Source organism: Phaseolus vulgaris, chromosome 10 (genome assembly GCF_000499845.2).
Source record: "Phaseolus vulgaris cultivar G19833 chromosome 10, P. vulgaris v2.0, whole genome shotgun sequence".
NCBI lineage: Eukaryota > Viridiplantae > Streptophyta > Magnoliopsida > Fabales > Fabaceae > Phaseolus > Phaseolus vulgaris.
The window spans coordinates 7,319,305-7,332,543 of NC_023750.2; the positions used below are offsets into that span (position 1 = coordinate 7,319,305).

Sequence of the window (13,239 nt, forward strand, 5' to 3'; positions counted from 1 at the left end):
ATCATTTACGGAAGAGTGAACTTTTCCTCCAATTGAAGTAAATGAAAACATACTATTGTAACTTCTGATATGTTGTAAATAGTGTTGGCTTCGTTGATCTTGACCATTTAATAACTCTAGAATCAATTTAGGAGGTTGTTGTAGGTAAGGTAGCTGTACTTTTCCTTTTTGGCAACATATAGAAAAATCAACCTTTAGGAAACTCTTTGTTTTGAAGGATCTTTCTTCATACCACACCTCAGCCAAACAATATTCACATTGTATATTTGGTTGTCCAAATGAAACAATATCTATATTGAAATAATAAATAAGGTTATATATTACATTTACATTAATGAATTTAATTTGAATACAAAAGTTAAAGTTAGAGACATGCACCTTCATTTTCAGCTTTTGAATACAATTCGGAAGTGTAAACTTCTATGCTCTCATCTGAACACGAAACAAAGTAAATCAAAGTGCTTTAGAAGCAATTAACTAAATTAAAAATAACATTTAAACTATTTTTATCACCATTATGTTCTTCGTTTTCGTCATGTTCTTCAAAATTCAAGGTCTTAGTAACTGATTGCAGGATTTGAGCACTGTATGTACTGCAACTTTTATCTAACCACATTGTGTTATTATCTTCAAAATTCAATCTCTTAGTCACTGATTGCAGGATTTCATCACTGTATGCCCTGAACCTGTTATCTAAGCTTATTGTTTTCTTAACTACACTTCCACGATTGTAATTACCTGTAGAAAAGTGCATTTAATAAGTATTAAAACGTTTGTTAAGTTACAAATTGAATATCAATTTGTAATTACTTTTTGTCATAAATGTATCAAAAATAGTAATTTTTTAAATTTATAATTATAGTACCTCTTCCTGGATGATATTTTTCCCGCAATCTACCAATTAAGTTTTTGGTATTTCCTCCTGTATTTTTGGCCTCATCTGGATTAATAGAAACAAAATAACATTTAACATTTATCTATATTAGTATATATTCCACTCTGTATTATCAGTATCAAATTTAATGAACCTAATTACATGAGGAGTTGTGAACTCACCATGAAGGTATTCTGTAAGGCTATTTTGTCCTTTAGTAATAGTTCCCATTGATGACACTACTTTCGTAGTTGAATGCATAGTGTTGACTTCTTTGTTTGCTGTCATGTTTTCAGAAACTGCGTAATCTCTTCCCGTAATAACCGATGATTGAGAAGAAACATAATGAATTGACTTGACAGTATTTTGACCTACAAAAAATTATTTTGAAATCAGTTATTTGAATTATCTTCAGTACTGTAGTAATATAAGTAATGTAGTAATATAATTAGTACACAATTCATTGTAAGAACATAATGTAATTAAAAAACTTAGGAGATGATTACATTCAATGACATAGTGTGTTAGTTAAATAAAAAACGAAATGCAATTGTAACAAATAAATTGATTCTATGGTTTAAATTTATTGTTCTTTTACAGAATTCAATTTAGTTGAACAATAATTTTAACTGTACTTCGATTATAAAGAGAGGTAGAGTACCTGTTCTTTTGATATTTGTATTGTGCATTTCAGACTGTATATTTTTTCGTTTTCTTGTGGCAGAGTTTGCATCATCAATATCGAAAACTAAAAAATAAGTAATTAGTAAAATATATATATATATATATATATATATATATATATACATAAAATATGGTAGTTTGAAGTAAAAAAACAGATAAAATTAAGTTTACCATGGCTTCTCCCAGATAAGGATATTGTTTTCTGACTTTGATGATAGGATTTTGTTGTTCTTGCATTTCTTGCTTTTTCAGGATGACAACCTAAACAAATTAAATTAGAAAATAAAGTAAAAAAATTTACACTAAGATTTCTCATTTAAAGCAAAACAAAAAATAAAATCAACTTACCATTACTTATCTCAATTAACGGTTCTCTGTTGGGAATGACTTGTTCTGCAAATAGTAATAAATTATATTATATACATATATGTGAATAAGAAATAAAATAGCATAGATTCAATCAAGCTGAAATAGTTATCTGAGTTAATGCTATTCCATTTACAATTTCTCATACTATAATTAAAAAAAAAGGATTTATTTGACGGAAACAGAAAAAAAACATATAACAATATTTTCTCATTATTTTGGCTGACAAATAATATTTACGAATTCAAACTACAATGATGTGAATGTTCAGAAAAACAATGAAGAACATATATGACTCAAGAAACGTAAATATAAATATATTGTATTCCATGATTCATTACCGTTTGCTTGAGAATGGGAACCAACTCCATTTGTTGTAGTAAACTTTGGCCTCAGTTGCTCCATAACTTCAGAAAGTTTTGTACTCATAAATAACTATTTTCAGGTATAGAAATCCTATTGTTATAAATACTTAGTGTCTAAACTATCTTTCTTTTGCCGCCAAATTCTTTTAGAGATTTGGAGGAACATTAGTTCCTTATTTCTCATTTCTTTTTCCATAATACATTTAATAAAAATACTTATCTTATTTGTTACTGTGCAAAATATATAAATGTCAAAGTAAGAAGTTAATAAACTTTTAAAGGATATGAAGTTAAAACAAAAAATCAATTAAACATTTAATTCAGTATAAGTAATACCTAAAATCAAATGTAATATTCTATGTCATTGGTCATTAATAAAAAAAGGTTAAAGAGACAACTCCTTTAAAAAGTTACCTTTCACCAGTGAACAGAGTTGTAGTGTTGTCCATCATTTGGAAATGTAACCTAATTAAAAACTTATAATCACAACAATAAACTGAATAAGCAATTTAGGCAGTATAAGTTTTCAATGAAGACAATGGAATGAATGAATGCAATGGATATCCAAAATGGGATCTTAACTTTTTATATGTGGAAACAAATTTGCTTTTCTATTCAAAAGAATGTCTTTCTATTTTAAGCATTGTCATTAATGAAATTTTTGTTTGACTTTAGAAAGAACCCACCTGCAAGTAAATATATTTGTCAGGTTGAATACAGAACAAATTTAAAGTAGCAATTATTTGTAAAGAATAACCTTAAAGAATGTCCAATTTAGTGGTCAAAAAGATGAAAGCACAACATTTAAACATGGATAGCATTATTTTGAGAATCGTAGTAAGAAAAAAAGGAAAACTTTATGTATGTTTGTTCTGCACAAATCAAAAAGTTGTCTTCAATTTAACACAAAAAAGGAAACCTTGCAAGAAACCCTAAAATTTGTCAACGACCCAAAAAATCTCCCATTTTCTTACATTGTCGGTTCACTGTGTTCTAATGCCTAATTCCATGAAAAAGATAAATGAACAAACAAAAATCATGCATAAGTAAACTCTTAATAAAATAGGGTTGATTTTTAAAGAAATGCTTTAACATTCAATCTCTGAACTGAATGCATGTAAAACATAGAACTTTCGTTGTATGGATAATCAACAAACAAAGAAATTTACTTTCACTTCAGAAACGATGCATTCCTCTAAAGTGGCTATGGCAAAATAAAGGAGAAAGAGGGTCTTATGTTGTAGAAAATAATATTTAAATATGTAAATATTTAAAAATAATAAAATAGTCAATCATGAATAGAAAATAAGATAAGTATGTGAACTGTAATTATTGCTACACCTTTGTATTTGATGACCTTTCAACTTTCCACTGCATTATACAATAGAATACTTGTCTTTCAAGTATCTTATTAAACAAATATCTTATTACAATTTTCTAATTTTTATAACAAATGATAATTATATTAGTAAATAATATAATTTTATTTAATAATAATTAATATTTATATGAAAAAGCAAATAATTAACATAGTTCAAAATAATAATATATCTGTATAATTTTGACATATCTAATAATTTAATAGTAAAACGAATAGACTTAAAATTTTTACCAAATTATCTATATATTGAAATAATTACCTGTTGCCATATCTAAAATCCCTAGGAAGACTAAAAGTCTACATTGAGAAGAGTGTAGAAGGGATAGAGAATGGCCACAGTTCTGACACTTATTTATTGAACATTTTAATTAAAAATAAAATAGTTTACAAAAAAAGGTTAGTACAATCAGAAATATAAAATAAGGATTAAAAAGGGTAAAATCATTATGATTTATAAAAAAAAAAAAAATGTTAAAAACCACATATCAAACATAAATGTGAACAATAATTGAATGGGAACAATAATTTGGAACCATGTATAAATAAATAACTGTTGTAAATCAATGATGAAAGTAATTACGTAGAAGGCAAAACTTAACTATAAATACAATGATGAATAAAAAATGTTGTGAATAGAAATTAGAAAGAGTTAACAAAATTACAAATACAAACTAAAAATGTGAAAGAGTACAGAAATACATCAAAATTCGTCTTTCATAGTACTCCTTTTTCAAGCTAAAATGGTTATTCGAATTAATGGTATTCCATTTTGAATGAGATGTAATGGAAATAACAGCAGAAGTACAATTTATGATGCTATAATTAAAAATAAGCTGGATTTATTTGGGGAAAACAGAACAACAACATATAGGAATGTTTCAAGTATTTTGTATCATAAACTGTTGGTTCATTATTCTGGCTAAAAAATAGTATTTACGAATAAGAACTACGCTCAAGTGCATTTTCAGAAAGCCAATGAAGAACATATATGACTCAAGAACCATAAATATAAAGGTAGATGAATTTCTTGATACATTACCGTTTGACTGAGAATGGGAACCAAATTCGTTTCTTGTAGTATAACCTTTGGCATCAATTCCTCCCTAACTTCAGAGAGCATTGTACTGAGAACAAACTATTTTTGTTCATACAAATCCTATATTATTATAATTATTAAAAAAAGGTACCTTTCAACAGGGAAAACAATTGTTGCATTCTTGTCCATCATTTCCAAATCTAACCTAATTATAAAATAATAATAATAATAAGAAAAGGAAGTCGTGCAAGAAACCCTAAAATTTGTCAAGGATACACAAAAGATCTCCTTTTACTTACATTGTCGGTTTCCCTGAATCTGCATTCATTGTCTGTAACGACTAATTCCAGAAAAGAGATATCAACAAACAAAAATCATTGATAAGTAAATCGTAAATAAAATATGGATGATTTTTTCAATAAAATGCTTTAAACTGAAATCTATGACCTAAATGCATGTCAAAAGCATAACTTTAATTATAATTTCTGTGAATAATCAAGAAAGAAGGAAAATTAATTTCAGTTCCGAAATCATGAATCCCTCTAAAGTAGGTATGAATACTAAATTCCTTATTCTCATGTGAATAAAAGAGAAATATAGTTCTTATGTTCTAAATCTCAAGAATAATGAAATAAGAAAGTACATATGAAAATAAAACTCACCAGATTCTGTCAAAATGGAGATAGGAAGTAAAGCAATCTGAAGAAAAGGATGAAAGCACAGACTTTTGCAACTAAGTGTCTTTCTCTGTTGGAAAATTTTTTTTGCATTGAATATGGACATTCCAAGAGATGAAAATTGAAGAAAAAATTGAGGTTTAGGCTTAGGAGAACGACCCTTAGTTTATTTTGTTTCCAGAGAGTTCCAGAGTTCCAAGGTCTTAACTTTTTATTATTATTATTATTATTTTAAGTGAAATAAGTTAGAGATTAATTCTATTTTAATTTTAAAATTTGAATATTGTATTAATTTTGATTTTTATTTTGATTTGATGTTGATGGCAAGTTTTGATAATTTTTATAGTGTCTGCAATATTATTATAAATTTTGGAATAAATTTAAAAACTAATTTCTTCATCCAATTCAAATTCGAATTAAAGACAATAATTCAAGATTATTATTCATAAACAATTTACTATATTTAATAATCATAATAAGAATTAAAAATTAAAAATAAGATATATTACAAATCGTTGATAAAGACAATTTGACTTCAAATGTGAATAATTGAAATTCAAATTAAATATAGTACATAAACATTAAAAAATTGAAGATTAGAGAACATTAGCTTACAATGTAAACAGTACAGGTACTGTAAAAGAGGAAAAGAACTAATTTATTATCCCCATATAACATTTACATTACAACAAATTACTAATTTGAGATTACAATGAAAATGATATAATTAAATTGGATTGTTGCCACAAACTTCACCATGTAGGTAGGTACATCTTCACTTAAAGATCCTGCACTTCTTTCTCCAACTTCAAAAAAGTATGTAAAAGTATAATTAATGACATAAAAGAAATAGAACTAAAAATAAATTTAAAGTAAAACTCATAAAAGTGAAATGTGTGTTTCTTAACAGAAACATGTATTAGGTGAAAAACATATTAAATTATGCAATCACCTTCTTTGAAATAATTTGAAATCAAATCAAATATATGAAATATATAATGACAAATGGACAAATATTAATATTAATACAATGAAATAGTGCTTATACATCGAAAAAGAAATTTAAAAAACCATATAAGAGAAGTCAAAAATTATGCCAAGACAGTTTAAAACTATCTTATGATTTAATAATTAATAATGAACAATATAATCAAAATCATCATTCCACAATATATTAAAAAAAATGAATAACAGGAAAAAAAGAATGAAACTTCTGTGAGTTTAATGTACTGGCAACTGTTTTAGTGTTAAGCATATTTAACAATGCTAACACATTATACACAGGCCAGATAATGAATGAAAGTTTAAAGTAAAACATAAAACAAATAAAAATGAAACAAATCAGATACAACTTAAACATAATAAAATCCAAATAAACATAAACATTAATAACAACAAATTGTCCTGGTGTCCAAAAAAGAGAAACCTTAAAACCAACTTGGAAAGATAAAACCCTAAAGAACAACAAAAAGTAAATAGTTCTTATACTTTCAAAACAACAGAAAGTAGTATCCCAAACCATTAACAAATCTAATAATAGACTTTGGCCTGTCTTTTGTAGTGACATATCTTGACTTGCAGAACCCTAATATCAGAAAGAGGCATCATCATATGACATTCAAATATAATTTTATCATCTTTACGGAAGGAATGAAGAAGGCAAAAATTTTTCCAGCCCCTGCCAAGCTTGATGTTTGTGCAAGGAAACGTTGCTCTTATGACTTTGCATTTAACATCGTGTACTGGTCCATGTAGGGTAACGTATTTGAATCTCGTTTGCCGAAGATATTGAGCAAGTCCATCACGCAAATCCTTCAACAACATGAGACAGTATTGAAAAAAAATATAAAACAAAGATTTAAAATAAAAGATTCTTAAACTTACCACATAATTTCTTTTTATCCGTAAATCAGCCAAATCCATGTAAAAATGTTCAAAGGGACCCTTGGTCAGCGGTTCCCTTCTTTGAACTTCCTTCAAATAACTATTAACACCTATTTCACAGATCTCCCCCATAAAAACAGTTATTTTGAAAAAACTTTGACCTGCGTAAGAATAGAGTATAGAGTGGTCGCCTTTAAAGCCATAAATGGAACTCAAAGTCGACCATCCATCCAATATCTGGGGAGACAGTATATCCTGGTTATAATATACTTTATGCAAGTTCCCTACAGTATCTGCGAGGGTCCACTCCTTAGAAAGTTCTGATTGAAACTCAACAGCGAATGCACGATCAACATAACCATTCTATTCATTATGAAAAATAAAAGTCAATAAAATGCATTGATAAAAAAAGTAGGTATTGAAGAAAAGAAATGAACTTCTTACTTTCCCGCGGATGTACATTGATGAAAAAATAGCTCGTGTATCAAGTTTCATAATTTCTTCAGCACACCAATCCATCGAAGTGAATGATAGATAGTGAACAATGAAGGAAGTATGGAATAGTAAGATAGGAACGTAGAAAGAAGAAAAGAGTAGGTTTCTAAGTGAACAAAAGGCAAGTGTCATACGTATTTATAGCCAAATATCATTCGTGACCTTTGATATCCATTCTCTCAAACAACATGACGTTTCAGTTGAAACAATATATTAAATAATAAAGAGAGGAATAGATAATTAATAATGAATAATGAATAATATTACTAAATAATAATAAAAAATTGATTATTTAGATAGGAAAAAAAATACGTAATCATGAATAAAAGATAAAAAAATTACCTGTCTATATTATATATTATTATATTATATTGAAATAATAAATTGCTGCCAGATGTAAGAGAAGTACCTAGGAAGATTAAAAGACAACATTGAAAAGAGTGTATAAGGGATAGAGAAAGGCCACAATTCTGACAGCTATTTAATGGACCTTATTAATTAAAAATAAGTTAGTTTAAACAAATTTAGATGAGTAGAATGACAAATATATTATATTATATGGTGTTTATAAAAAATTATTAAAAAAACATATATATAAAAAGGGTGTTTATAAAATATACATACCTGTAATAATACATCCTCTGAAAGCAAAAAATCCTTGCAATCAGCTTCAAAAGAAATAGAAGAATGGATCAGATATAGACGTTGATAAGTAATATCTGGAATAATTATAAATTTAAAAAATAATTCACAAACCTGTAAGTTTTGTGCCCAACATTCTTCCAAAAAATAAGTCATTGTAGTAATTAAAAAAAAAAACTGTTAACATTTTTTAACTATAACGTAACGTAATTACGTAAAAGAAGGATAACGTGGAATACTGAATTCAACAATATTAAATAAACAGACTCAAAATGTACTGATACATCATAAAATATTCTGAATAGAAATTAAAAATAGTCATAGAAATGTCCAACAGTGATAGAAATACATGAAAAATCATCATTCATTAAACTCCCTTTTCGATCTTGATATTTTTCCTTAATACCCTTAATGGAACATCATCATCCGCTGTGTGTGATGGTGAAGCAAAATCTCTTTTAAGTCCAGGAGGAACTACTTCAGCACTTAACTGACTGTCACTCACTAAGTCAACAGTTTCAGAATGCAATTCAACAACTTCATTGGCAAAATTTTTAAACAAATCCTGCAACATGAAGTACAAATATTAGTAAGATTTTTATTTGTAAACTAATTATTTAAATATAAAAGACCTGAGGAACTTCTACAGAGGAATGGTCTTGTTCGACATCTTTAATATTGAATAGTCTTTTCTTCTGAGATTAAAGTTCCTTGACAACATAAAAATTAAAGTAAAAAATATAAATAATCCTTTTAGAAATAAAATGAAACACAAAATATAATAAAATAAAATAAAAAATACATACCGAACTTTCCTTAACCACCATTAGAAAATATTTGGATAATACTGTCATCAGTACAAATTTTTTTCACACGGAATGATTGATCAAACCTGTTAGATTGATCTTTAACACAACCAACTTTAAACAACACAACTTTGTCTATCAAAAGACCAAATTCTTTGGGTAGTACACCAGAGTCAGAGTTCTATAAATTAAAAAGAAGAGTAAAATATTACTATATTAATTTATACAATAACATTTTCATATATGCATCAATAGACATAACATAAGCACTATTGGAAAATTACCTTGTCATTACTTTCAAATAATTCCGCACAAGATTTATTTATCAGTGTAGTTGCATCTCTGTCAAAAAGAACAAAAGTGGTGGAGTCTGTTTCATCCATTACACGGACCTTCAGCTTATACCTGAAATATAAAATATAATGAAAATATTAAGAAATATAATATAATAGATTTTACTAATATAGAAAGTAATGAAAAGAAAATTATAACGTTTACAAAGAATACCTTGGTTGCACTTTCATAACATGTTTATTACATTTTTCACAAAAAAACATCTTTGAATCAGGGTAAACGGCTTTATTGCATAAGCAAGCCGTGTACCACCATTCATCATTAGCTACAATATGTTTTATAGTAGCTAAAACAACAAAAGTGCTTTCCTGAAAACAAAAACAGGTTTTGCAGTTAAGAATACATAATTGATTTAATTAAATTTTTCTAAAAAAATATAACTACACCTCTTTGCAATCTTTCAGGCCTTGAATAGTGTTTCTTGGAATGAAGTGGATAAATTCATCATCAATATTTTGTTTTCCAGAATCACACAACTGACTGACTCCTTAAGTAGGAGAATCTGTATTTTCCATCATCCTACAAATGTTAAATTTGTAGTTAGAATGTGTCATAATTTTCAAGTAATGAGTGACAAAAGTAAGTATTGAAGTAACCTTTGCTTAAGTTCGTTTGCTTCTTTAGACTGTAAGTTATATTTTATTTTCGTACAATCCAAGCAGTTTTGTAGGCAAACCTTGTCTACAATGAAAATAAAATACATTAGGTTATAAGTACATAAATTTAAGTAGAATAATAAAAAAAATAAGTTACAGTTGCATGAGTAAACATACCATGGAAAATCTTGACTTTAGCAAACTGCACACTGATGACCACATTTTGCAACTCTCCAGAAGACAAAAATGCATTCAGCTCATCAACGTAATTGCCAAATAAAGTACACTCCATGCGCAAGCTGTTGTAAATAATATTTGAATTGTTTAAAACATATTTTCGAATGGTTGAACTACAAAATTTTAGCTTACCCATCAGCTTCAATGGAAATCACATTTAACTTAGTTGATGAGCCTGTTCTATTAATCTCCCTCTCAGTGCCTACACCAGTCAGTAAACCAATAACATCTGGAAGAAGAAAATTATGTAAGCACATATGGAAACAAATATGTTGAACCAAAATCATTATAAGTAAACTTACCAACTAAATAATCAGTATCAAAACCAGGGGCTCTTATCACAGACATTGGGGTGTACTGAGGTATTGCACATGATACCAGTTCATTTCCTACACAGGTTACCTTAGTTCCAAACTGGAAATTAATCTTGTACTTGTGACGGGTTGTTCTATAAGATCCTGAATTAGTTGTCACACTAAAGAAATTGAAAGAATAAACCTTATCCTCAAAAATATGATTTTGAAATTTATAAATTAGAGTTTTTCTAACAGAAACATGAATTCTATCACCCTGGAAAAGAAGAATCAAGATTAAACATGATTAGAATAATTGATATTAATATTTAGATCAAACAAAAAACAAAAGAAAATGATAAAACAGTTACCTCTTTATCTTGAATCACCATTTCCATTGAGAATGGAAACTTGCTTTTCTTGAAGTCCGACACAAACCACAATCGAATCACTTTTGCTATCAGAATCCAATTTTCATTCTCTGGATTGATATCTTTGATTGAATTTGTATTTTGTCTTAACAAAGACATTGTAAGATATTCCTTTTAAGAAAAAGGAAAAGGCAGACTACAAATGTTGATGCTAAATGAGGTTCCAAATAACATACCATGCATCTATTTATATAGAAGGATTGGTGCTTAATTATTTTGAAAAAGTAAAAAATAAGTAAAATATAGATTTCAAAATGAGTACGAATAGTAAGAAAAAGAATGAATGATGATTCATTTATACAATGTTTCACGAAAGGAAAAGATTTTTGAAATAATCAAACCATAAAATGGTCTAATACATACGGTACGGTTAACATTGTGATAAAATTCTTAACTTTTAGGTACAGGAAACAAAATTGCTTTTCCACTCAAAAGAGAATCATTCTACTTTAAGCAATAACATTAATGAAAATGTTGTTTGACTTCAGAAAGAGAAAAATGCTGCGAAGAGACTTTCCCAGACATCTATCTATAAAAAATGACGTTATACAAAACAACGTACATGCAATATGTAAAACAGATGAAAACCAAAGTTCAAAAATTGGTGCATTTACAGAAAGATGTTCCAAAAATAGAAACTTCACATGCATTTTTTTGCAGATTTGCAAAAGAACTTTTCTGGTTTACAAAAAAAAGGAACCCTTGATTTGAAAACCTATCTATAAAACACAGATTGAAAGCTTACAAAATTGATACTACGAAGATTGAGAATGTAAGTTTCATGAAGAAGGTAAAATGTCATAAATCTATACATAATCGTACAAAAGAACGAAAAAACCGTACCTGGGGGGTTCATATAACTTGCAATCAGTTTCAAAAACATGGAAAAAAAGTGAACCCTATGAAAAGGTTTAACACAGTTTGGGAAAAAATCAGTATGCTAAGCAAAACATTCTCAGTAAAAATTCCAACAAAGGGTAAGGTGGGGTTTAGGAAAGGACGAAGTTCTTACCAATTTCATTTCATGATACAGTATTGATTTCGCATGCATACAAAAGAAAGAAAAAAATCTTACCTTAGGGTTCATAGATCGTGGATTGAGATTCCCAAACATGCAAAAAAAAGGAAAACCTATCAAAGTAGCGGTGGCTGGGGGCAGAGCATATGTGATGGGGCAAAGCAAATGTGATGAAAAAATAATACAAAATGGAAGAGAGGTGGTGAGTTTAGGTAATTGCATCTTAAGAAAATCCTTGTATCAGCTGCACAGAGCATATGTGATGGGGCAAAGCAAATGTGATGAAAAAATAATACAAAATGGAAGAGAGGTGGTGAATTTGATTCATTTTCAAGTTCAATATTTTCATTAATTATTAAAATGGAATATTGTTATTTTTAACTTTGTTAAATAATTATTTAATTATTTAATACTATTAAACAATTTTCAATCTGTGTTATTTTACAATATTTATATTTGAATTCATTTTCAAGTTAAATATTCTTTTAATATCATTTGATATTATTCATATATAGTATTAATATTATTATATTATTTTCTGTATTTGAATTCATTTTCAAGTTTAATATTTTCATGAATTATTAAAATGGAATATTTATATTTTTAACTTTGTTAAATAATTATTTAATTATTTAATACTAATAAACAATTTTCAATCTGTGTTATTTTACAATATTTCTATTTGAATTCATTTTCAAGTTAAATATTCTTTTAATATCATTTGATATTATTCATATATAGTATTAATATTATTATATTATTTTCTGTATTTGAATTCATTTTCAAGTTTAATATTTTCATGAATTATTAAAATGGAATATTTATATTTTTAACTTTGTTAAATAATTATTTAATTATTTAATACTATTAAACAATTTTCAAACTTATTTTACAATATTTCTATTTGAATTCATTTTCAAGTTAAATATTATATATGTTGATGTTGATATTATTTGATATTATTCATATATATATTATTAAGATTATTATATTATTTTTTTTATTTGAATTCATTTTCAAGTTTAATATTTTCATTAATTTAAAAAATGGAATATTGCTATTTTTAACTTTGTTAAATAATTATTTAATACTACTAAAAA

At 27.1% G+C, this 13,239-nt stretch overlaps 1 protein-coding gene across 1 annotated transcript; it reads right to left on the reverse strand.

Annotated features, from left to right (window-relative positions):
* Positions 1 to 9,220: 9,220 nt before the first annotated feature.
* LOC137813525 (uncharacterized) lies at positions 9,221 to 11,220 on the reverse strand. The gene is made up of 8 exons (XM_068615847.1): positions 11,062 to 11,220; positions 10,700 to 10,967; positions 10,530 to 10,626; positions 10,338 to 10,459; positions 10,241 to 10,245; positions 9,718 to 9,872; positions 9,495 to 9,615; positions 9,221 to 9,391 (listed from the first exon to the last, which is right to left on the reverse strand). The coding sequence occupies exons 1-8, from the start codon at positions 11,218 to 11,220 to the stop codon at positions 9,221 to 9,223; spliced, it is 1,098 nt and encodes a 365-aa protein (XP_068471948.1).
* Positions 11,221 to 13,239: the final 2,019 nt, after the last annotated feature.

Coding starts and splice junctions, on each gene's coding strand:
- LOC137813525 (XM_068615847.1), bottom strand. CDS start 11,220: ATGTCTTTGTTAAGACAAAATACAAATTCAATCAAAGATATCAATCCA. Junction 9,616..9,717: donor GTTATGAAAGTGCAACCAAG/GTATTCTTTGTA, acceptor TTTATATTTCAG/GTATAAGCTGAAGGTCCGTG. Junction 9,392..9,494: donor TATTTGAAAGTAATGACAAG/GTAATTTTCCAA, acceptor TTTAATTTATAG/AACTCTGACTCTGGTGTACT.